Raw genomic sequence first — 25,788 nt, 5'->3', positions numbered from 1 at the left:
CACAGGACAGAGCGGAGTTTAGGGCTGTTGTACATAGGGTCGCTATGAGTCACAAGCAACTCGACGGCACATAACAACAACAACAACAACAATTTGAGTATTTGTTATGAATTAGCACATTAGCTGTAAAAAGCTGTGCTGTCAAACCAAACATAGGTGGTTGAAATCCACCAGCTGCTCCTCGGGAGAGTTATTTCCTCCTGTGAGATTTACAGCGTCTGATAGTCTGCTGAAGGGTCCGCTAAAGGTCTGCTTTGACTTGATGACAATTAAGTTTGGGGATTATGAAAGAGTTTTAGTTCTAAAAGGAAACAAACAAACAAATAATTTCAAGTAACCAGGGACTAAAATGTCAGTTGTTTTTCTAGAACTCTTTACAAAAACATAGCATGAATGGTATAGTTTAAGATGCATTTATATCCAGACGTATTCCTTATGTAATGTAGACTCAAGCACTAGATACTATCGGTGTGGAAAGGGAAATGAGAACATTTTACCTTCTATAATTGCAGGCTCACACTATATTTGAGAGTATCTAATTTTATGTCGCCCAGTCATGGTCTATTCATGATTTACTTGGGCATTTAGAACTTTTTCTTTTGCTTTGAAGGCTTGTAACTTCTTTATACATTCCTGTTTCATTATGAACATATGGACTTTCCAAAGAACTAACAAATCCATCTTGGAATAAGTGGGGTCACTGTTCCTTAGAAGCAAGGATGAGGATACTTCCTCTCACTATGGTCATGTTATCAGCAGAGGTCAGTCTACAGAAAAGCACATCATACTTGAGAAGTGGATGGTCAGCAAAAAAGAGGAGAGGCCCTCAACTAGATGGGGTGACACAGTGTCAGCAACAATGAGATTGAAGACAGAAAAGATTACGAGCTAAAGCAGGATAAGACAGACTTTTGTTCTATTGTATTTAGGGTTGTTATGAGTCGGAGCTGACTCAATGGCACGTGTGGCTACATCACAGTTTCTGAACTTTACTGCTTTTAACCTCTTTTCCAGGATTCCAAGAGCATTTCAAGTTAAACCAAGTTCTCACCAAAAGAAAACTGGATCTATACTCTGTAATGATCAAATAAATCAGTGCCCAACAAATTGTGCTCCAAATAAAAATTCTATGTCACATGACATGGAGGCGTGTCTAAGAGAGATGCTGTGTTAGCTACTGTCCAGTCAATTCTGATTTATTCTATACAACTCACCATGGTGTATGGAGAAAAGATTGACGTTATCACAATTTCATCTTACTTGGATCCATAACCAACACCCAGGGTATCAGCAGTCAAGAAATTAAAAGATGTATTTTGCTGGGAAAATCTGCTGTTGAAGACCTCTCCAAAGTGCTAAAGAGCAACAATGTCATTTTAAAGACCAAGGTGCCCCTGACCCAAGCTATTGGTTCTTATGCATCTGAAAGTGGGACAAGGAATAAAGATGACCGAAGAATTGATACCTTTGAACTATAGTGTTGGCTAAGAGCACTGACTTTGCCATGGACTGCCAGAAGACCAAACAAATCTGTCTTGAAGGAAGTGTAGCCAAGGTGCTCCTTGATGGCAAGGATGGTGAAACTTTGTCTCATGTATTTTGGGTATGCTATCATGAGGGACAAATCCTTGGAAAAAGATATGCTGAGAAGAGTGGAGGGTCAGAAAAAAGACAGGAAGAGCCTCAACTAGATAGACTAACACAGTGACAGTAGCAATGGTGTAAATTTCAAGCATGGTGTAAACTGTGATGAGGGCATAAGACAGGACAAGGCTTAGAGCTGTTGCTCATAGGGTCGCTATGAGTCACAGCTGCCTCAGCATAACAACATACAAGTGTACACAGCAGAACTGCCCTACAGAATTTTCCAGACTGCGACTTTTCAGAGACTGATAGCCAGGCCCATCTTCTCAGGAGTCTCTGGGAGAGTTTGAACCATTAACCTTTCAGCTATTTGAGATTCCTTCAGAGAGTAGGAAGAGGAATCAATGAGTGGGAAAATTCACCTTGAGATGCTCCTAATTCAACCACAACTGTGCTTTAGTTAGGTTTAAATATTGCACACCATGTAAGATTTGGCTAGATGGTATTGCTCTGTGGTGGTGGTTGTTGTTGTAGAGACCCTCCAGAGGGTTTGCAGAGGCTGTAAATCGTCTAGGGGGAGACTGCCCATCTTTCTCCCATACTTTTGTTGTTAGTTGACTAGGACTTCTATCAACTCTGTGAAGAACAGATCTGAGCCTTGCTCCTTCCTGCCCCATGCTCACCCTCACTTTCATGCTCAAGCCTACTGGAGTAGTCACTGTTTTAAAGGAAAAGAAAAGTTGGAAAAAATCACTGATTTCAAGCAACAAAAATATTCAACACCAAAATTATCAATAAAGTCTTAGCCAGAAACAATTTATGATTAACTTCTTATCAGTAGAGTTAAGGGAGGTAGTTCTGAAAATAGGACAAGAGAAAAGAAACAGGACAACGAAAGACATATTTACTTGACCTTTAAAAGTACACGATTTGAAGCAAAATTAGTAATAGAGGACACATTTACTAATCTGGTTTGCAATAGGGCATTTTCCTGAAAATGTTGAAGAGAACATTTCTGTTTAGATGCAAAAAGGTCTCTGATATTAACAAACGTGGAAAATAAGTATGCTAATTATTTTCTCCCATTTCTTATGATTGGTTACACTAGCCAGGTGCAGGTCTGTAATTAACTGTATTCATATCTAACAGGATTACTAAATGTTCCTGTGTCCTAGGTTAGGGTTGAAATAAGCACATTTGTGAAAACAGAAATGTTAACTGCCCTCTGGTCTATTAATATACATGACAGAGATGACAGCTAGAATCATGTATTTAAGGTTATAAAGAGATGCATTGGAATATAATTAGTGTTTGTCTTTATGAGAATAAACACCGATATAATTACACAAGCAAACAAATCCCTGGTTTTGAACTTTTTATTTATTTTTTTTTACAAGAGAAATAAGGCACTATTGACAAACCTGCAAGTAATATTTTTGTCTCTGACCTTATGGGAAATTAAGCTGTAATTAAATTAATATTATTTCTAGTAAATTTAGGCTTTAAAAAGCATTCTACATAGAGGCTGCCCAACAGAAATAGAATGTGAATCATGCATAAAATTTGAAATTATCTGGTAGCCACATTTACAAAAGTAAAAACTGGTTGAAATTCATTTTAGCTAATGCATTTCATTTAATTCAATGTATCAGGAATATTTTAATTTTAACATGCATAAGTAGTGTTTGGATATTTCAGAATCTTCAAAATCTGGTATATATTTTACTTGGATGCTAATTTGGAATAAAAACCTCCTGAGAGCTCAGTAGTACTGGTAGACTGTAGCTAAATGACTACCATACGGGAGCACCAAGGCACACAATTTCAGTGTAGTTTTGCTGATGGAGGAGAAATCAAATTTCCATTATCTCTGCCAATCAGTATGCATATGTATACACATTACTGTTGAGTCACAACTGACTCATAGTTGAACCTCCACTGGGTTTCTGAGGGTGTAAATCACACTGGGAGGAGATTGTCTTTTCTCCCATGGAGCAGCTGGTGGATTCAAGTTGCATGACTTGGTATTAGCAGTGCCAGCTCTCTAAGCAGACTCTGCCACCAGAGCTCTCTCTGTTAATCTGTCATCTCTTCCCAAAATCATCTGTCAGGATGGTTTTATGAACTAGAAATCTATGCTCTAATTAATGCCAAACCAACAACAGACAGTACTCTAACCAAACAATCCAAGACAAATTTTTAAAATTAAGACAAGGTGGTCTTCAAATATTCAAATTAACACTTAAAAGTCTCAAACTTAATAACTTTGTAAATACATTACATACACAAAAGACTCTGTACTTTAAAAAAAGATTAGTCAGAAGTTAAATCATGCTTTGCTTATATTTTAAACGTATGAGTTTACCTCACTGCTCATTGCTCATAAAGGCAAGTTATTACAACCTATACATTTCCTCTGTTCATATGCTAACTAAAATCACTATCAAAATTCTGTGCCAACTTTTAAGAAATTGACTTCAACAGTGCGCCTTGGCCTGTAGCTTCACTCTTAAGGTATTATTCAGATCTGTATTAACACCAGCTGCTTATCAATGGAAGTCTGTTTTTGCAGGGTAAGGACTTAGGGCAAATAACCTGTGAAGTAAATGGCTTCTGATTGCAATTAAAAAACAATTATATATTATTAATCCCATTTTTTCCCCTTTCAGAATTAGCCACAATTTAACTTCTGCATACATTTTCAAATCCAAGAAGGGCTCCTTGTCGCCAGTGCACACATCTACTCTCCAGATATCTGGGCAAATTTGATGATGTCACTCTCCCCTTGTTTAAACTCAATGCTAACCAAAAGATGGGTGCTTTGAACCCTTCAGCCATTCACTCCAAAGAAGAAAATATGCATCTGTAAAGATTTATAACCTTGGAAAATCTGTGGGCCATTCTACTCTGCCCTATGGGGGTGTAGTGAGTCAGCTTGGACAACAGTCCATTCCCAAATGGAATTATAACCACAGGTATAGATTTTAGGATGTATCCCATGGATTTTAGAGGGACAGAGTTCTGTCTCTAAGCCAGTGAACCTAGGTTTCTGGATTTAGATCAAACTCCTGTTTGATGAGTGTGCTTTGTGATACGTATTTATCGAGAACATCTGAATAAATATTTTGTTTGTTTATTACATCAGGTAGGCCATGTTTGATCAACTGGATCTATGCTTGCATGTCATTTCTGTAAGTTATAGGAAACCAAACTAAATCCACTACTAGCAAGTCCATTCTGTCCGCAATTGAGATCCACTTCCGCACACCACAATAAGCAATTTTTTTGAGCACTTATTACATGACAGGCACTTGGCATTAACGATCTCAAATCTTAGTAACGTGTAAACACAAAAAGACAGAAATTCCTCTTTTTACAACTTTGAATGGAGAGTAGTTTAAACCCACAATATATGGAATGCAGATACCTCTTAAAAAGTCTGTTTTGGTACTTGTAACACATTGGAGTGCTGGACAATGACTAGGGAGGATAGAAGGAGAATTGATGCCTTTGAGCTGTGGTGCTGGAGAAGAGTACTGAATATACTATGGACTGCTAGGAGAACAAACAAGTTCATTCTCAAGAAGGTGAAACAAGGTTGCTTCTCAGAGGTAAGGATTCTGAAGCTTTGTCTGACCTACTCTGGACATGTTGCAAGGAGGGACCAGTCCTTGGAGAGGGACATCATGCTTGGGAGGGTGAAGGAACAGTGCAAGAGAGGAAGACCCTGGATGAGATGGATTGAGTCAGTGGCTGGGGTAATGGAGGTAGATTTGTCAGAGACAATAAGATTGGCATATGATAGAACAGAGTTTAGGGCTATTGTACATAGATACGGCCGACAGGCGACTAGACGGCACTTAACAACAACAACAATGAATAGTGTCTCTTGCTTTCCTGCTTTTATATCTTCAAGAATCATTTATTTCAGTTCTATATGTAGTTGTTGCTATGTGCTGCTGAGTCACCTGTAACCCACAGTGGCCCTATGTACAGCAGTTATTAACCCTGCCCTGTCCTGGGCCAGTATCACCGATTCTGACACACCTAATCCCATTTCCCCAGTTACAGTAGCAATCTATCTCATCCGTGGTCTTCCTCTCCTGCAGCATTGCATTTAAATGAAACGAAAAGATATATACACACACACACACACACACACACACATATATGTATATGTATGTATATATAGAGAGATGCATGTGTATATATGTATATAAATGTATGTGTGTGCATATATGTATATAGGTGTGTGTATATTATATATGTATATGGGTGGTGTATGTATATATGTATATAGGGGTGTGTGTGCGTATATATATAAAATGAGAGAGAACAACATATCTAACTAGGAGATTGGAAAAAGTAATAAACAGCATTCTCAATCAATTTCCCACGTGTATATATACTGTTGTCATTAGTTGCTTTCGGGTCAACTACTAGTCTTAAATGCCCTATGAACGCATCATGATCTCTGTCATGCTCAAGCCTATGCTGCAGTCACTATATCAATCCATGAGGGTCTTCTTCTCTTTTGTCCCCCCTCTACCTTTCCCCCAGCATGATGGTTTCTTTCCAAAAAGTCTTGGCCCATCCTGACAACGTAAGCTTTTATATGATGGAGTCGTTATGTCTTGTCTAGTCAGAACCGACTTTTGGCTGACCTTCCAGCAGGTTTTCAGAGGTTGTAAATTCCACGGGATGAAGACTGCCCACTTTCTCTTAAGGAGCAGCTGGTGGATTTGAACTGTGTGCCACTGGGTTGGGAGAGCTCTAAAGCTTGATAAACTTAGTGTGAGTGAAAAATTAATTTAAAAAGTAAATGGTCCTTATATGTTAAGCAAAACGAAATACCTCCACATTTTTGTTGACTTTAAATACTGGAGCTGAAATTTACATGCATTTTTAAGTGACTTTGTTCCTTTATAAATGGTAGAATGTACAAGTTTACTGTGAACGTTCATGGGTTCCAGCATTTTCAGAATTACAGCTGTGCTGCCACGTTTTTTGTGACTGGCAGTGCAATGCTGCTGTAATAAAAATTTCCTATCAACTTGTTCTCTCCCAAAATGCCTGAAGCACATCACTGTAAGTGTCAGAGTAAAATATATGATGGAGAAAAGAAATGAATTTGTATTGTCCTATCTTCATTGCAAGGGAAATAGGATGGTGCCAAATTGATGTGGGAGTAGAAGTTTGTTTTCATAGTTATCTAAGACTGAGTTGTGTGGAATGCTTTAATTAAGCCATCTATTTTTACAGTAAAGATTTTTGGGGATAATTCTCTCCATGTGGGATGAATAAGTCAAGAGTTTTACGTAAATTCTTGGTTATCCAATTAATTTTCATTTTCATAGGGAATACTATAGCAGAATTGACTGTGACATCATTTATATAAATGGTATCAATCCTAAATATCCTTATCTAAGAGCTCCAAGTATTTATAAGTCCCATGTTATTTTTCTCCATGAAAGTTCTGTGTTGGTTTATCCAAAAGTGTACTTATTTCCCACCAATGTAAAATTCTCCACTTGTTCTTTTGTCTTCTCTTTTAGAACTTTGCTTCAAAAATGAAGCACTCTCACCTTACTGCTCTTTCGTTTCCTGTGGCAACTGTTTCCTCCTTCCTTACAGCTTGTTGTTGATTGCTGTTGAGCTGAGCACAACTCATATCGATCCTATGAGCAAAAGACCTGAAGCCTTTCTGTAATTATCATTTTTTCTCATAGTTCACAGTTTCCAGAGGCATGTTGTTAGGAAGTGGATGCCCCTCCTTATATATATATTGGAAGGATGCTTCCAAGCCTTATAGCTTACAAGACTTCATTGTCTCATTCTTAAATATAAAACAAAAGTCTTCTTAATTCATCTTCCATCTCCTTCTCTCCCCTCCATTCTTGAAAGAGAGAAAGAGAAAGAAAGAAAGAAAGAAAGAAAGAAAGAGAGAGAGGGAGGGAGGGAGGGAGGGAGGAAGGAAAGAAGGAAGGAAGGAAGGAAGGAAGGAAGGAAGGAAGGAAGGAAGGAAGGAAGGAAGGAAGAAACTTGGAAGCCAGACACATATGGGTTTGTATTATGCTTTGTTTGCCTTGGGGAAGTAGCCACCTGGGTATCAGTTTGCTTATAAGCAAATGAAGGATAACACTGTCTCCATCTGGAAAGGTTATTTTTAAATTGACACACTGGTCATTCCTCGTGACCAAGAAAAAAACTCACTTTCACTTACTAGAACCAGCAGTTCTCAAATTTCAGGACCAGAGGAGACAACTGGGCTGCCTGAGCATGGCTTGCTAGCCTGTGTGAGACTCCCAGAACTCCACTGGCCACATGGCAGCCACCAGACACAGGTGGCTCTTGAGCAATGGCACATGGTTAATCCAGGCTGAGATGTGCTATCAGAGACACAAGACTTGACATGTAAAAATCTGAAAACCAGCTCATTAATAGTTCATAATTGATAACACGTTGAAATGACAGTTTGGACATATTAGCCTTAATGATATCTACTATTCAAGGGAATCTGGCCTGTTCCTTCTTGCTTTTTCTGGAGCTACCAGAAAACCAAAATTTAAAATGATGTAGGTGGCCTGCCTCACACCTTTCTCCCAAGCAGCACTGCTCTGGAATTTTTCATTTTTTAACAAGTTCTTCACATGATTCTGTGGTAAGGATCCTCCAATCTTCCTCTGAGAAGCAGTATATGAAACTCAAAGCTCTTTTTTTTAAAAAAAAAAAAAGATCTTTTTTTTTATATCTTTATTACCTTTACTTATCTTTGTATTTTTACAGTATTCTGAACAGTTGGGGAAATTAACTATATAGACTGAATTTAGTTGCACTTTAAATGTGAACAAGTGGTTTATTAACTGCTTTGCTTTTAGTTACCTACCCCTTCCTCAGCCCCCAAGTTGCAATTATCTGCAAATTGCAGTTCTTAGATAGGATAAAAAACTTGAAACCACAGCATTGCAAAGTTTGAAAAAAAATCACTAAAAATAGTTAATTTTCAAAAAGAATTATGGTTTTCCCTTATTCAACTTCATGGAGAAATAGACTATTTATTTTGGTAGTTTTAGACATTTTTGAATTTTGTTATACTCAAGTTCATTAATATTAGTGATTATCACAGCACACTGTAATTTTCATACCATATCAGTTTAGCAGAGGAGAGAGAGAGAGACCTTTTTAAGGAATCCAAAGCCCATGTTGTTGAGCAGATTCTGACTAACATAGACCCTAGGACAAAGTAGAGAAGCCAAACTGTGGAACTTTACAAGAACAGACTAACTCATCTCTTTCCAAAAGAGTAGCGAGTGGGTTTGAACTGCTGATCTTCTGGTTAGCAGCCAGTTATTTTAACCACTGCACCACCAGGACTCTTTTAACTGGAGAAAGTGTCTCTATTTAGGAGTGAATGGGTGAGGATGCATGTCTTGGAAGTAAAGACGAGAGAAAACTAAGACTCAGAAAACCTGAACTCAGCCTCAAGGATTAAAAAAAAACAAACCCAAACAACCTGCTAGAGCTAGTAAAAACTAGTTTAAAAGAGTGGCAGGATAATACAAGATCAATATAAAAAAATCAGTGGGATTCCTCAATAGTAACAAAGAGAACTTAGAGAAAGAAACCAAGAAAGCAATTGTTGTCTGTGTATTGTTATTATGTGCCACTGAGTCACCTGTGACTCACAGCGACCCTATGTACAGTAGCCCTAAACCGTGTTCTATCCTGGGCCAATCTTACTGTCTTTGACACACCTACCCCCACTACCCTAGTCATGGAATCAATCCATCTCATTGAGGGTCTCCCTCTCCTGTGCTGTCCCTCCGCCCTCCCAAGCATGACAGCACTCTCCAAGGACTGGTCCCTCCTTGCAACATGTCCAAAGTATGTCATATGAAGCTTCAGAATCCTTGCCTCCAAGGAGCAGCCTGGTCTCACTCTCTCTAGGACAAACCTGTTTGTTCTCCTAGTAGTACCATTTACAATAAATAGTTAACCACAAATTGAGATACTTAGGAATAAACCTAACGAGAGACACAAAAGACCTTTATAAAGAAAACTACAAAACACTGCTGTAAAAAACAATAAAAGACCTACATAAAAGGGAAAGTATTCCCTCTTCATGGAGAGGAAGGCTCAATATAGTGAAAAGGATAATCCTACCAAAAGCAATCTACATGTTTAATACACACTCAATACAAATAATAAATTCATTCTTCAAAGAGATAGAAAGGTTATTGTCAAGTTTATTTGGAAAGGAAAGATATCCCAAATAAGCAAAGCCCTTCAGAAAAAACAAGAATGAAGTGGGAAGCATAGTACTCCCTGATCTCAGAACCTACTACACAGCTGTAATAATACAAATAGCCTAGTACTGGTACAATGACAGACACACAGACCAAAGAAACAGAATCAAGAGCCCAGAAATTAACCCATCTACATCCTAGAGTTAGCTGGTGTTCGACAAGGAAACAAAACCTAACAAATGTGGAAGTGACAACCTCTTCAGTAAATGGTGCTGTCAAAATTGGACTTCTACCTGCAGAAAAATACGGCCCCAGGAATAGATGATAAACCAATTGACATATTTCAGCTAACAAATGCTGTCCTGGATGTGCTCACCAAGTTGTGCCAAGAAATCTGGAGAACAACCACTTGGCCAATTGATTGGAAGAGATCTATATTTGTTCCCATTCCAAAGAAGGGTGACCCAACTGAGTGTGGAAACTACAGAACAATATCATTGATTTCACAATGATTAAGTAAGATTCTACTGAAGATTATCCAAAAATGACTGGAACAGCACATTAGCAGAGAACAGCAAGAAGTCCAGGCTGGGCTTAGAAGGGGTCGTGGTATTAGGGATATTGTAGCTGATGTTAGATGGATCTTAGCTGAAAGCATTGATTATGCAAAGGCGTTTGACTGTGTGGATCATAACAAACTGTGGCTGCCTCTGAGAAGAATGGGAATCCCAGAACACTTGATCTTTCTAATGCGAAACCTATAGTTGGACCAAGAGGCAGTTGTCAGAACAGAGCAGGGTAACACTGCATGGTTCAAAATTGGGAAGGGTGTATGCCAGGGATGTGTCCTATCTCCACACCTTTTCAACCTGTATGCAGAGCAGATTATCCGAGACGCTGGGCTCTATGAGGAGAAGTGTGGCGTCAGGATTGGTGGAAGATCTATTAACAATCTGCGTTATGCAGATGACACAACCCTGCTTGCTGAAACTGAGGAGGACCTGAAGCACTTGCTGCAGAGAGTCAAGGACTGCAGCCTTCAGTATGGACTGAGGCTCAATGTCAAGAAGACAAAGATTCTCACCACTGGACCAACTGCTAGCATCAGGATGGATAGCGAAGAGATTGAGATTGTTCACAGCTTCAGTTTGCTCAGCTCCACTGTCAACACTCTTGGCACCAGCAGCCAGGAAATAAAAAAAACGTATTGCGATGGGAAAGTCTGCTGTTAGGGACCTCTCTAAAGTACTCAAGAGCAACACTGTCTCTCTTGAGACTCAGGTGCGCCTGATACAGGCCATGGTCTTTGCAATCACTTGTTATGCATCAGAGAGTTGGACAATGACTAGGGAGGACAGAAGGAGAATTGATGCCTTTGAGCTGTGGTGCTGGAGAAGTGTACTGAATGTACCATGGACTGCCAAGAAAACAAACAGATTCATCCTGGAGAGGGTTAAAACAGACTACTCCTTGGAGGCAAGGATTCTGGGGCTTCGTCTGACATATTTTGGACATGTTGTAAGGAGAGACAGGTCCTTGGAGAGGGACATCATGCTTGGTAGGGTGGAGGGACAGTGCAAGAGGGGAAGACCCTCTATGAGGTGGACTGATTCAGTGACTGGGGTGATTGGGATGGGTGTGTCAGAGGCAGTGCGATTGGCACAGGATAGAGCAGGGTTTAGGGCTGTTGTACATAGAGTCACTATGAGTCACAAATGACTCGATGGCACATAACAACAACAATCACAACCTGCAGAAAGCTGAAACAGGATCCACATCTCACATCGTACACAAAAATCACCTCAAGGTAGATCACAGACCAAGGGTAAAGCCCCAAATGGTAAGAACCCTAAGAGACAAAATGGGACCAAACTTAGAAGGCCTAATCTATGGTATAAAAAGGCTGGAAAATACAGCCAGAAATGCACCACCAGGAGAGGACAACATTGATGAATGAGACCTTCTAAAGATTAAGTTCTTGTGCACATCGAAATCTTTTACAAAAAGGGCAAAAAGAAAACCTATTGACTGGGAAAAACACCATTTGGCAATGCTATCTCAGACAAGGGTCTCATAACAAAAGTTTATAGAATACCCCTGGGCCTCCACAAGAAAAAGACTGACAATCCAATTACAAAATGGGCAAAACACATGGAAAGACTTTTCACTGAGGAAGACATTCAAATGGCCAACAGACACTTGGATAAATGTTCAAAATCACTGGCAATAACAGAGACACAAATCAAAACCACGATGGGATACCATCTCATCCCAGTAGCAGTGGCAAAGTTTAACAGGATAGCAAGCAATAAATGCTGGAGAGGATGAGGAGAAATAGGAACTCACATACACTGTTTGGTGAGATTATAAAATGTACAACCAGCCTGGCAGGTAGTTTCCTCAAAAAGCAGAATGTAAGAAATGTCATATGATCCAGCTGTTTCATGCCTAGGAATATACCCTGAAGAAAACAGAACTTAAAAGCAAACAATTTATACATTGACAGTTATAGCAGCATATACAATACACATATCACAATAGCAAGAAAATGGAAACAGCCCAAATGTACATCAACAAAAGGCTGGATTGAGAAACTGTATACTCACATGATGGTGTATTACGCAGCACTCAAGAGGAATAATTTTGAAAAATACTATGTAACATAGGAAAGCCTGGATTGCATTATGTAAACCAACTCAGTCTCATAAGGACAAGTATTGCATAAGACCTTTAGTGTAAAAACAGAAGGATTACTATGAAGATGGGTACAAAAGTATAAAAAACAAAGGAGAGGGAAGAGAGGAACTGAATGTGGGGAGGGGGGGAAATCACAAGGTCCCAGAGTTTGGTGGGCAAAGGGTGGGGGTGAAGGAATTAGGAAAGATCCCGTGGGGACACCTGAAAAGGCTGGGAAATGGTGGGCATGGATCAATGGTGATTAATTTTATAAAGTACAATGTATGGGAACGATTGTATGAAATACAATGTGAATAGAGGAATGTATGAAACACAATGTATATGAATTTTGTATGCAAACTAATATAAAATAAATTTAAAAACAAAACAAAAACCTCAAAGTCGTTGTTGTAAAATCAGAACCAACTCATAGCTCCAGTGGGTTTTATGAGGCTGTAAATCACCCGGGAGGAGACTGTCCATCTTTCTCCTGTAGAGCAGCTGGTGGATTTGACCTGCCTGACTCTGGGTTAGCAGCACAACTCCTTACCTACTAGGCCACCAGAGCTCTTGGAAAACGCAGATGACAGACACAATTAAAAAATGTTAAGTAATGCTGGGATGTAGACTATACTCTTGACTTTACTCATGACTGGAAGTGGGTCACAAAGTTGGAAATACATTTTAAAGAATATTTGGCAACAATTCTCACAAAAACATTCCCCTCCACCACTTACCTCATTGCTACGTTGCTGCCATCGATAACTATCGGTCTCAGATTTTCACCCTCATCCGTTACAATCTCTTGCATTGGAGATTCTGACCGCTGAGATTCCAGGGAAGAGGTTTCCCGAGGTACACTGTTAATTGTACTAACGGTTTGATCAGTCTCGCTTTTATTTCCAAGCTTGACAAGCTCTCCCAAAATGTCGTTGATTAAAGCATCGGTACCAAGTTTGTTTAGCACAAGCTGAACCTGTTCTTCTGAATAGCCTAACTTAAGTGCAAACTCCAGTTTGGTTTGGTATTCTCGTACCATGTCGGGGGGTTTCTTCACTTCCTTGGGTGGAGCCTGGGACTCTTCAGTTTTAAAGTCTTGCAAAATTTCATTGCGTTTTAGTATGTGGGGCTCTAAACAGGGAGACCTACACAGTTGTCTATGAGTCTTGGTTAATAGGCATGGCTCTACGGAAATGCTGCTCAACCGTTCTGACTCGTTGTCCGAGTTTGTGCTTTCTTCAGAGTCACCAGAGCTGGCATTTTCTTCAGATGCCTCCCTTTCTGTATCTTCCTTTCCGGAATGAACTTTATCCATTGTTGGCTTTTCGACCATTGGCCAAGGTACAGCTGCGCTTAGATGTGGGTCAGAGGTCTCCACATAAAGGTGGCTTAGGTCATGCCCCAGATGATCCTTCAAGCCCATGAAGGTGTTGCGTGTGCTTGACTCCACTTTGCTATTTTTTCTGTATTCCTGAATGCAAAGTGCTCCGTATTCCTAGGGGAAAACAGAGAATATTTAGGATTTTCTATTTCCAGTTACATTTCTGTCTTCAGTGCTTCTATGGAAAACCATGAGATTACCAATACTGATTATGTATTTTGTCTACATCCTATCATCTAATATGCTTGCAAAGGTAGTATAAGACTCCACTTTTAGATGAAATTAATGAGGCAATGATGAATAATGAATAGAACGGTTTTCTTACATTTTTTAAAAAAATATTTTATTGCAGTTTTAAGTTTATGGAGTAAACTAACTTCCCATTTCCTAATTTCCTAATTTACAGCAATTGGTTCCTGACATGGCATACAGCCCCCCATTTCCACCTTAGGTTCTCTGTTGCTTTATGTCCCGTTTTCTAGTCCCGTCCCATCTTCTTAACTTTGTCTTTTTGTAACTGCCCCTTTTGGACTCGTGTAGTGGGGAACTGGATTTAAAAAAATCCAGTCCTGTTTGACACTAAAACTCAAATGCAACCTAGACATAATAGATTTTTTTCAATTTTTAGACAAACTTGTGTTTCCCGAGTGACAAAGAATAGTATTAATACTTTAGATATGTCAATGACAGGTTATGTATATTATCTCAAAAAGAATTCATAAAAATTTGTTAAAAAACCTTGAGATACAACCCCCTGTAAAAATAATGGAAAGTGCTGACTTACAATACTTGAAAATTATCATTAATTTGAATCAACTTTATTAAAGAAGTTTTAAAAGTAAGCTAGATGCTACCATGACAGGGTTATGTATTCTAAAATATCTAATGAAAAATAATTACAAAGTCAATTATATTTCATTTCAAGTTTTCACTCTAATTATTTAGTGTACACCGAACATCACCCATCACGCACTCATTGCTGCTGAATTAGAATTCACTCATAGACTTTAGTGGGTTTTCAGAGACTATAAACTATATGAGTAGAGATTGCCTATCTTTTTTCCTTGGAGCCACTGGTAGATTGAACCCCCAGAGATGCATGGTTTTTGGATGAGTAGCTCACTTGCCTATGGATTGTGCCACCAGATTTGACATGTTCTATTTGGTTAGACTAGAAACATTGTGAGGTTGGAGGAGCCATTTTATACTAGGTACATTATGGGAAGCAGGAAATAAGACTACTCCACATAAAATTAGTAGCATTTAATAATTAAGAGCCATAAATGTTATCCGAATTTCATAGGATTCCCTAGATGGCACAAATAGTTAAATGCTGGACCACAAGGTTGGTGGTTTGAACCTATCCAGAGTTGCCCTGGAAGAGATGATCTACTTCTGAAAGACTAAAACCCTGAAAAACCCTGTGTATGGAGTTGAGTTTAACTCTGCATGCGCAGGGTCACCAAGAATTGGTGCTAACTTGACGGCAACTAACAACAATAACATCATCACAAGCCCTTAAATATAATGGCAGAAAGTTCTGATTGCACCAGATGAACCATTATCTACCTTTCACTGGAAAGGTTCTCTTTCTCTCATTCCCTTCCCCCTGGGTAAAAATGTGTTTACTGTTTAAAATGCCTTTGCTGTGTGCTTTCTCTTAAAGTCTATTAGAAATACAGGCACACCTTGGAGATATCATGAGTTTAGTTCCAGACCACCACACTCAAGCACACAGAAAAGTTATGCTTATACTAGATGGTAATCTACTCAGTGTACAAGAGCATTACAGAAAAGTGTGAACTGTTGTGAGAATTCCCAAGATGGGATGCTAGGACATGAAGTGAGCACATGCTGTTGGAGAAATGGCTCTGATGGGCTTGCTCAATGGGCGCTGCCACAAACCTTCAGCTTAGAAAAAAAACAAAAAAGGCAGTAATATGCAAGGGACAACACAATGAGGGATGCCTATAATTGTTATTTCTCTCCCAGGATCAGACTGCTGTTGTTGTAATGTTGTTAGACAGTAGAACTTGACTCATAGCGACCCTATGGGCAACAGATCTGGATCTTGTTGCACCACCCACACCACCTCTGACATACCCATTATGCAGAAGACCCTCAACAAGATGCACTGACACAGTAACTGTAGGAACAGACTGATGTTATGTAATGTTGAGTCAGAACCAACTCATCTTTGACCCTTCAGCAGATTTTCAGAGGCAGTAAACTGCACAGGAGCAGAAAGCCCGTCATTCTCCCGCAGAACAGCTGGTGCATTCAAACAGCATGCCTTTGGGCTGGCAGCATAGCTGCTTAATGCCAAGCCACCAACCATAGTTCCCTTAGGAAAAGACTAGAAAAAGAAATATATTTCCTCTTACCCTTCACTATATCCACAACAGTTAACACAACTTAGCAGTCTACTTATAATAATTTTCTCTGACAGGGGTTGCCTCTTAGGAAGTCCTGGTAGCTCAGTGGTAAAGCACTTATCTACTAATTAAAAGGTTTGAACCTACCAATGACTCTACCGGAAGAAGATATGATGATATGTGCCATAAAGATTACAGCCTCAGGAACACTATGAGGCAGTTTTATTCTGCCTTATGGGGTCGTTGTGAGTTGCAATTAACTTAATGGTATGCTTCTCAGTTTTGTTTAAATCCAGGATAGCATTAGCATGCCAGCAATAGATGAATTTAGGCTGTCATAAAACATCTATTTAAATAATCTAAAAAAGAAAATTGGGAAAATATTTTATTCTAAAGCTCTTCAACATCTTATTTACACTAGAAAGGAGCTATTATATAGTGTTAAAAGAAAAATGCTAGGTTATTTTCCGAGAAGTCACAGATTTGAATGCATACTTGGTAACTTAATAAAGAGGAAGTATTTCTTCATAATGAAACAAACCATATTGGTTATGGTTAATATAACCATAGTTACGAGATTCTTAGTTTGATGAACAATACACTGAAAATTCCTTCAATGTAGAACTCTCATATACTTCACAGCAGTTTTTCAGGCCTTATTTGGAGTAAGCAGGTCACTTTAGTACTGCTGTTCCACTAATACAGTACTTTTAATCTTTAAAAAAAAAAATCAAACTTTCATAGCTACTAATTGCACAAATGATAAAAATTACTATATCCCTGAGGAGAGGCCTATAGACATCTGTTCCATTATGAAGCTTCCCATTTCCATTTTTTTCTATTAATATGGATATGCATGAGCCCAATTATTTAGAATTAAAGGAAAGGATTTTGAAAGCCAGTCTTTACACTCTGTGATTTATTAACTACTGTAATATACTGACACCATAATGCAAGTAACAAATCACAACAGCATCCTAATAAAGGGATACAGTTAAAAGAAAAATCTGCACTGTGGCCTTCCTAGCGCTTCCACCAAAAGTATCTTAAACAAGGAGAATCTATTGGAAGCTGGGCTGCCTGGCAACCAGAAGCTGGTTGCTAAGCTGCACTCCTTTAACATGCCATCATGAATGCTAGCACAGTGAAAGAATAATTTGGTATGAACAAAAGCTTATAAAAGAGACTGGGACTTAAGTACGTCTGGTTTACCCTCTGAGAACAATGCAGCTGCCAAACCAATCTGGAAGCTCCGACATCATTGTTCTGTAAACCCTACAATCTGCTCCGACTGCAGGAAGTGTATTTAATGGCCAACATTTTTGATCTCCCCTAAAAAGTTTGGGTTTTGCATAAGTGCTGTTGTGAGATAATTCTTCAAGATAATGACTCACTGACCAAATTGCTGAATTGATTTGGGAAATATTATTTTAATATTGAGCTCTAGTGCTTTTCTTTTGGACTACATTAGACCAAATGAATGCTTTATGAAAACAGAAATGAAATATTATATGTAAAGGGTACATGAAATGATTCTTAACTTTGATGTTTTTAATAAAATGAAATCAGGTATCAAAGTTTTTAAAATTAACCATTTTGAATGAAAAGGAAGTAAATCTTTCTACTTAATCTCAGTCTTAAAAGCGGGCCAATGCCTTAAAACTTCTCTGAGACATAATTTTATTATGTTTATAAAGATAAAAGAAAAACATGAAATTATCAGTGTTTTTAAGATAATACACAAGATAAATTTCAACTGGATGACAATAGCACATAACTATAAGGTGATAATGCATATAAATTTTATACACTTAACTAAAAGGCTTTCAATAATTGAGCTAACATGATTTTTATCCTAAAAGACTAGGATAAAGATAAGCCTGAACAATAATTTATCAACATCTAACTGGGTTAAGCAGTATTCTTTAAAGTATTCTAGCTGGACTTTCCCTTCTACTGATAGGTATTTCTTCATATTTTCATGTTCCAGAGTTCACGGATTAGCTCAAAGTTATCCAATCCTATCTTGTACTAAATAGCCAATTTTCTGAACATATAAAGCAAGAGACAAAATGTGCAAAAGCATGAATAAAGACAAGTGAGTTCTATCACCAGGCTTACAAGATACATGTATTTTCTATCACATAATACAAATTTGATAGGCCCGATTTATATTGGCTCAGATGATAAGGATTTGGTTTTTTAAACTTTAATCTTTAAAATGCTTCATTAGCCACCTGCAAGTAGTTAAAGATTAACAGGACTTAATAAGACTGTTTTAAAAATATCAGAATTTAGGAGTATCTTGAAATCATTCTATAATTAAATGCTAATCTTAAGATTTATAACTGATAAAAAAGTTTTCATAGGCTGCAGTTTTTGTAATGTAACAAAATATGCAAAACTTACAAAAGAGTTATTCTAAAAGAGATGCAAATGATCCAGTTTTGAACAAGGAAAAGGATTTTAGTGACAGCATAAAAGGTACAACTTCTATAAGACAGTAGCTGTCTTTTTTGTCAATTTCCAAACCAATTCGACTTTTAAGCTATTGCATTTATGCAAATAAAAAGTTCTGCAAATGATATTTACTAACAAGAGGAATTTTACTTACTTCATTAAAAAGCAGCATAGTAAAATTTTCACATATAAAGTCAGTCAACAAGTCTATATGCCTTAGGTTCTAAAACCAACCAACCAACCAACCCAAAACAAACAAAAAACCCACCCCCCCCAAAAAAAAACCACAATGAAAAAACCCAAAACACTAAGAAAACGTAATAAACTATATGGTTTAACTTTTAAACTTTATATCTTTCATGTTATATTCTTGCATGCAAAAGGTATTTGCAGAAGTAAATAATCGGAGAACATATTTCTCTACATAGAAATCTCTAGACACTGTATCTGAAATTCCAAACAATATTTCTTGTCAATGGTCTAATTAAAGACTGATCAATTAGAACTGCTGAAAATGCACTAAACTTGCATGAAGTATAAAGAAGTTTTAGACATTTTCCAAAAGAAACTCTTTAGCTTTATGCATTATCTGGAAGTAAGTATAAGGCATAAATAGGTGTTTACCGGAAATTCATTGCATGGTTACAAATTTATTTAGCAAGCAGACTTCCTGGGTGCTCTCCTCAGATAACCTGGCTAATCCTTCACTTCAAATCAGATATACATTTTAAAACATAAAGAGCCACATACTAATTAGGAATACCAGACCATAAGCTTGTGAAACTGATTTATTTGCTTGTAATGTAAAGTTTCAGTGCCATAGAAAATGGGTTCTGGTTGTTATCCAAATGGTAATACCATGAGAACAATGAAAATAAAATAATGAATATGTAATAAATACCTACTGCTGTAGTCTCTGTGTATTTAATTACCATTGTATTGCAGTGAGTGCTGTTGTCTGCATCCCTCCAGCTAACAAAGGAAGGATGTCCCTTTGAGCAGATTGGTTAATGCTCTGGGGCAACAGATGTCTGCTGGAACTGCAGGAGACCAGCAACTGGTGGCCTGCCCATCTCCTGAAAACTTTCAATAGACTTATGCATATGTTCACACAATAGGGCATGTGGTAGAAATGAAAACCCCTTTTTAACCCTTTAGGCTCTTTCTTTTCCTCTCAACTGATGGATGAAAGTCTTTGTCTTTGCCTCATGTCCCCATTACACAACTCTTGAAAGCAATGGTTTGCGGAATGACACTTTCAATCTCAGGGAAGACAGTGTGTGGAGAGAGTCAGAGAGAGTGGGGGGTGGGGGGAAGAGATGGGCAGAAGAGAAACTATCCATGAATACTGGCACTACAGATGCAGCAATTAAATGCTTCATCTTCATGTTGAAGACAAGCTGCTTGAAACACCTGCTTTCTTCTCAAAACTAGATCCAGAAAACAAAACAAAACAAAACAAAAAATCAAATCTTACCACCCTTTAGGTATGACAGCGACACCTTAAGTAACATGAGAATTTGATGAGAAGCTACACTAGAAATTCACTGTTTGCCAAAATAATCCGAACATTTGTTTTAACTTGTCCTTAAAGTACCAAATGATTACAGGCCATGCCCAGAGTTCTGCAAATGTTTATGAAGTTCTAAGTCATTATTTACATAACTCTAGGCCACAAAAACAGAAGTCTTCTTAAACATTGCACAGAAAGTAAAATATCTGGAATTTTGGAAGTATATAATCATTTCAGACTTCCACATGTGTTGCTTCTTATCCTTTCTAGAATTCACATCAACATGGAACCATTTGTGAAGTTAACTTCTAAGGCATTAAAGGAGCACAGATACTCACGTTTGTAGGAAAATACAAAGACATTGGTTTCTGCAGCAGCTTCAGCAGTAGCTCCTTAACACAATTTTCGCTGCAGACTTGCAGGCAGGCAAGAACAACAATGAATGGTTGAACAGATGGAAAGGCAATGTCTTTGCTTAACCTATTACTGAGTGGACAAGCAGCCAATCATAGGCCCGAAAGCTCACAATTAGTTGGCTGGGCAGATGCAAGAAAACCTCAGCGCCCTGCGTCAGGTTGGTAGGTTTCTGAGATAAGCAAGTTGATGTCTGCCCGGGGCAGCATGTGTATTAACGAGGGGTGTGCAACAACAATAGGCCATACAAAGCCCGCTAGTAGGCAGCTGCTCCAAGAGCAGGGCCATTAGGGAGCAGCCTGCCAACAAGAAACACCTGGCTTGGGCCGACTTCAGCTTTTCCTTCTTGTTTTTGACGCATGGAACAAAGAAACCAATTCTATTTCAAAGCAGTAAAAGTTGTATGTTTCCAAAAATTTGAGGCTACCCCTCTAGTCTATTAGCTTTTCACGTCTGTCTGAAAATGAGGTGTGTCCAAGTGACAGTTAACCACATCAGCAATCCCTTTTCTAAATGAGGTGCCAGTGAGACAGACACAACTTAGAGCAGAACTAGTTTTTAGGAAATATTGAGAAGCCTGGAAAGTGTTTAGAACACTGGTTAATTCGTTCCAGGACAGTAACACAAATCGAGCAAATGATGAAAACAGTTGAGTAAAATATGTATTTAAGAGCTTACAAATAGAAAAGATGTTTAAAAAAAACAAACCCAACTAAGTTCAGTTAAGGTGTAATCAGTAAACAGCTAGAGACAACTTTACTCTAAATGACCATCTTAATTATACGTGGAACTAAAACTAATCATCTTCAACTTCAAATCCACAATGGCCTATCTTGCACATGTCCAATACTGATAGACAATTCTTAAAAGTAAAAATCTTTCATTAAGTCTTAACATACAGTTCACACTTATTAAATTTTTTTTATTTAATATAATTTATGAAGCATAATAGTCAAGTGTCCAGTCCAGGGGCAACAAGTTCACTTCACTAGGAAGAAGAAAAGCTTGACAGTTTTTAGTATTAAAGGATATAAAAGATTAAAAAAAAAAAAGTCCCTTCAAAAAGGACGTGTGTCATTTCTGATTTGTTTGAAAATTCTAGATTAAATAGTGTTTATAATACATGCTACTTGCTTTTGAGAGCTGCTGCTATGTTGCATCTGGAGTGGCTTCTGATTATGAAAAACAGCCATTTGGAATTCAAACACCACAAGGCATTATGAGTCTGTTTCCCACTTTAAAAAAAAGGAGACATCTATAGTTTGTTCAGCAACCTACTTCAGAGATGCAGAACACAGACACACACACACACACACACACACACACACACACACACACTCTCTCTCTCTCTCTCTCTCTCTCTCTCACCTCCTTTTTCATTTCTGTGAAAAGTAAAAAACTTGCAGGCAAAGTGCTGCCCTTTCTACATAGGATTTTCTAATAAAGGACAATCAAGTACAGAGCCCACACGTTTTCATTAGATGACCATCAACTCAGAAGACATAAAACTTGGTTAGGGCAACCCAAACAATCTGAATCAGTTTCTTTCTCACACAAACATGCAGCAGCTACTCAAAATTGGAATTGTTAAGTACCTGGGGAAAAAAGGAGTGCTGGCTTGGGCCTCAAGGCCATGTTCTCATTGTGCCCACTCAAATGCAAATGATCTCGCCTCTCTTCACAAAGTAAGAGGAAGATGTATTTTGTAGGGTTAATATTTTTCCACTATCTCACTGAAAACATTCCTTTTGCCTACCAAACCTAGTTGCTGCTGCTTAAAAAAACCACAAACCAAACCAACCAAACCAATCCAAACACCACAAAACCTGCCTAAAATACAAAGGAACCCACTGCAGACCAGTATGTGTCTGTACCTGTATCTCCTTACAGAGTTTAATATTTTTCTGAAAGTGTCATCTGAAAATAAATGGAGAAAATTTAAGAATCTGAGAAAACGTTTTAGAGGAAATATAACTATTAAGTCCAAAATGCCAAGGTAGATTTTAAAATAAGAATTAATTCTTTTCTGCCAAGAGGAACAATGATGTTACTGAAACTTTCAGCACTATGACCAAATATATTACAAGAGAGATCTGAAAGCACATTAAAGATCACGATATAGTACGCTAGTATTATAATTTACTGAAAATTACCAAGTGAATGACACAAGTCAATTTTATGTCTTGGATAATTATAAACATTACAAAAATTAGAAAAGTTAGAATTTTTTATTCGTGTGTATGTTGATAGTTTTTTTTAAATCTCCAGACTTTATAAAAAGAGAAAACAAGGGTGCTGTCTGATAATTCTAGTAAAACTAGTTTCATGTAATAAAACAAAAATGAAAAACGTAACATGCATCTACTCAAATTAGTTATAGCCAAACCGTAAGAAAAATAGCTATGCAGTGACATGACAGACAGCGAGGTCAGTATGTCTGTATTCATATGAAAAAGCTCCTCCCCCCCTCCCTTTTGTATAGAAAAAGGAAACTCCTTAATATGAATGGATAGGCTTCTTTCTTCCCCTTGGGTTTTCTGCTTTCTCTTTATCTGTTGCTACTATAGTTACTACTTTCTAGCTTTACTTCAGGAGGAGGAGGAGAAGGAGGAGGAATCCTCTCACTAATTCCTGCCACTGTGAATACAAAGAAGAGGAGAAAACTACCCAAAAGCCCAGCAGGAAGCCTGATCTCTAGCACTGGATTAAGCCTTTTTGCAAACAGCAAATAAAGGCAGTGATCTGAAAAAGCTAATCAGATCCTGCTGTGGTATTTAGACTATCTCAGTAGCTAGTATTGGATAATGTTAAGCACATTAAAACATCTGTAGGTGGAGAGAGGGCCCTGGTTTCATTTTCCTAGTCTCCCAGCCCTTGTCCACTTGGCTTTGCAAGGTAAATACAAACAGCTTCACGCTTATTGGAATAAATGACTAAACACACTGCTCAGTTGTGACAACATACCAGGCAGCCTAGTTTTAGAAATACATTGAAAATCTCCAATGCAAAGGGTGGACTGAGCACTTGAAACTTAACTATTTGAGACTGAGTTCTCTGTTATGTGTTTCTGTTGAAACAGAAACAACTGTACTTTAACACTGGTATCTCCAATCCAGTTTCTGTTCTAGTAATGAGCCAAGCCCATTTTTCTGGTGGTTGTTATTGTTGCTGTTATGTGCTGTCCAGACACCTGTGACCCTATGTATATAACAGTTCTCTCTGAACCCTGTCCTATCCTGAGCTAGTCTCCAACACACCTGCCCCTATTACCGTAGTCACTGTGTCAATCTGTCTCATCCGGAGTTTTCCTCTCCTGCACTGTTCCTCCACTCTTACAAACATGATGTCCTTCTCCAAGGACTGGTCCCTCCTGGCAACATGCCCAAAGTATATGAGATGGAGCTTCAAAATCCTTGCCTCCAGAGATCAAGCTGGCTTCAACCTCTCCGTAGTTTGTTTAATACTCCAACACCACAATGCAAAGGCATCAGTTCTTCTGTCATCTGTACTCATTGTCCAGCTCTCTGATACACAGCCAAGTAACTGTGAAGACCATGGCCTGGATCAGGCGCACCTTAGTCTCTAGACTGATATCTTTGTATTTTAGCACTGTGGAGAGGTCCCTGACTGTAGACTTTTCTAATATAGTTCGTCTTTTGATTTCCTGGTTGCTGGTTCGAAGAACATTGATTGTGGAGCTGAGCAAACTGAAACTAGTGACAACCTCTTCTCCATCATGGTGCTGCCAACTGGTTAAGTGGTGAGAATCTCTAACTTCTTGACGTTATGCTTCAATCCATAAGGAAGACTACAGTCCTTGACCTTCCACAGCAAGTGCTTTAGGTTTTCCTCAGTTTCAGCAAGTAGGGTTGTCTCATCTGCATAACACAGGTTGTTGATAAGTCTTCCTCCAATCCTGATTCCACATTCCTCCTCATAAAGCTCCACATGTAGATTGAAAAGATATGGAGACAGGACACATCACTGACATACTCCTTTCCTAATTTTGAATGATGCAGTGTTTCCTTGCTCTGTTCTGATGACTGCCTCCTAGTACAAGTACAGGTTTCATATGAGCACAATCAGGTGTTCTGCAATTCCCAATTCTTCTCAAGGTTAGCTATAATTTGTTGTGACCCACACAGTCAAATTCCTTTGTGTAGTCAATGAAACAGAAAGATATTCTTCTGGTACTCTCTTTCAGCCAAGATCCATCTGACATTGGCTATGATACCCCTAGTGCCACAGCCTCTTCTAAACCCAGTCTGCATTTCTGGTAGTTCTCTGTTGATGGTCCAAGTCGTTTATGGATAATATTTAGAAGGACCTTGCTTGTGTGCAGTATTAGTGATAGTTTGATAATTTCCACATTTTCTCAGATTACCCTTTTCCGGAATGGGAATAAGTATAGATCTCGTCTGGTCAGCTGGCCAGGTAGTCGTCCTCCAGATATCCTGGCACAATTTGGTGAGTGTGTCCAGGGCACCATCTGTTTGTTGAAGTATATCCCTCCAAATATGGATCTGTTCCTTTTTTATAAATATGGTATCTATGACTATAAAGTAAGATTATTTTATCCAGTTTCCTTAACAGTTTTAAAAGGCTGAACAGTTAAAAACTTAACTGTAATCTTGTTATTTCTGAGAATTAAAAAGGAATCAATCAACAAACACAATCAAAACTCTAGATTTATATATAATGTCCCAAAATAAAGGCTAAAAATCAGTCAGTGACTCTGTAATTCTCAAGAGTTATATTCAAGAAACCAGACAGACAATGAGACCTGTAATATATAAAATAACCCGCTCAGTGTTAGAAAATTAATGACAACTGTAAACCAGCAAATAATACTCAACATAGTGCCTCGATGAGTTAAAGGCAAACTGCTATAAATACAGTTATCAACTACTGTTTTCCATTGGGTCAGTTCCCACTCACTGACATCAGAGCAGTCCTGTGCTCCACTGGGTTTTCTTTTCTTTCTTTCTTTTTTTTGTTTAGTATCAAAGTAAATTTTTATTTACTAGTGATCAGCCTTCAATATGGATTGAGGCTCAATGCAAAAAAAGACAAAGATTCTCACCACTGGACCAACTGGCAGCATCAGGATGGATGGTGAAGAGATTGAGATTGTTAACT

General features: G+C 38.3%; 1 protein-coding gene across 1 annotated transcript in view; it reads right to left on the bottom strand.

Moving 5' to 3' along the window:
* The window catches only part of ZC3H12C (zinc finger CCCH-type containing 12C), a 46,176-nt gene extending 25,507 nt beyond the window's left edge, over positions 1-20,669 (bottom strand). Inside the window, exons 1-2 of the mRNA XM_006899052.1 lie at positions 20,574-20,669; positions 13,244-14,001 (exon numbers count right to left, since the gene is read on the bottom strand). Of these exons, the coding sequence (XP_006899114.1) occupies positions 13,244-14,001; positions 20,574-20,597 (782 nt within the window). The 5' untranslated portion in view covers positions 20,598-20,669. The remainder of the gene's footprint in view (positions 1-13,243; positions 14,002-20,573) is intronic.
* Positions 20,670-25,788: the final 5,119 nt, after the last annotated feature.

The sequence above is a fragment of the Elephantulus edwardii genome, unplaced genomic scaffold, assembly GCF_000299155.1.
Source record: "Elephantulus edwardii isolate Elephantulus edwardi_28Jun2011 unplaced genomic scaffold, EleEdw1.0 scaffold00245, whole genome shotgun sequence".
Lineage (NCBI taxonomy): Eukaryota > Metazoa > Chordata > Mammalia > Macroscelidea > Macroscelididae > Elephantulus > Elephantulus edwardii.
The sequence above is the reverse complement of the archived record's forward strand: the minus strand, read 5'-3'. Positions and strand labels throughout refer to the sequence as shown.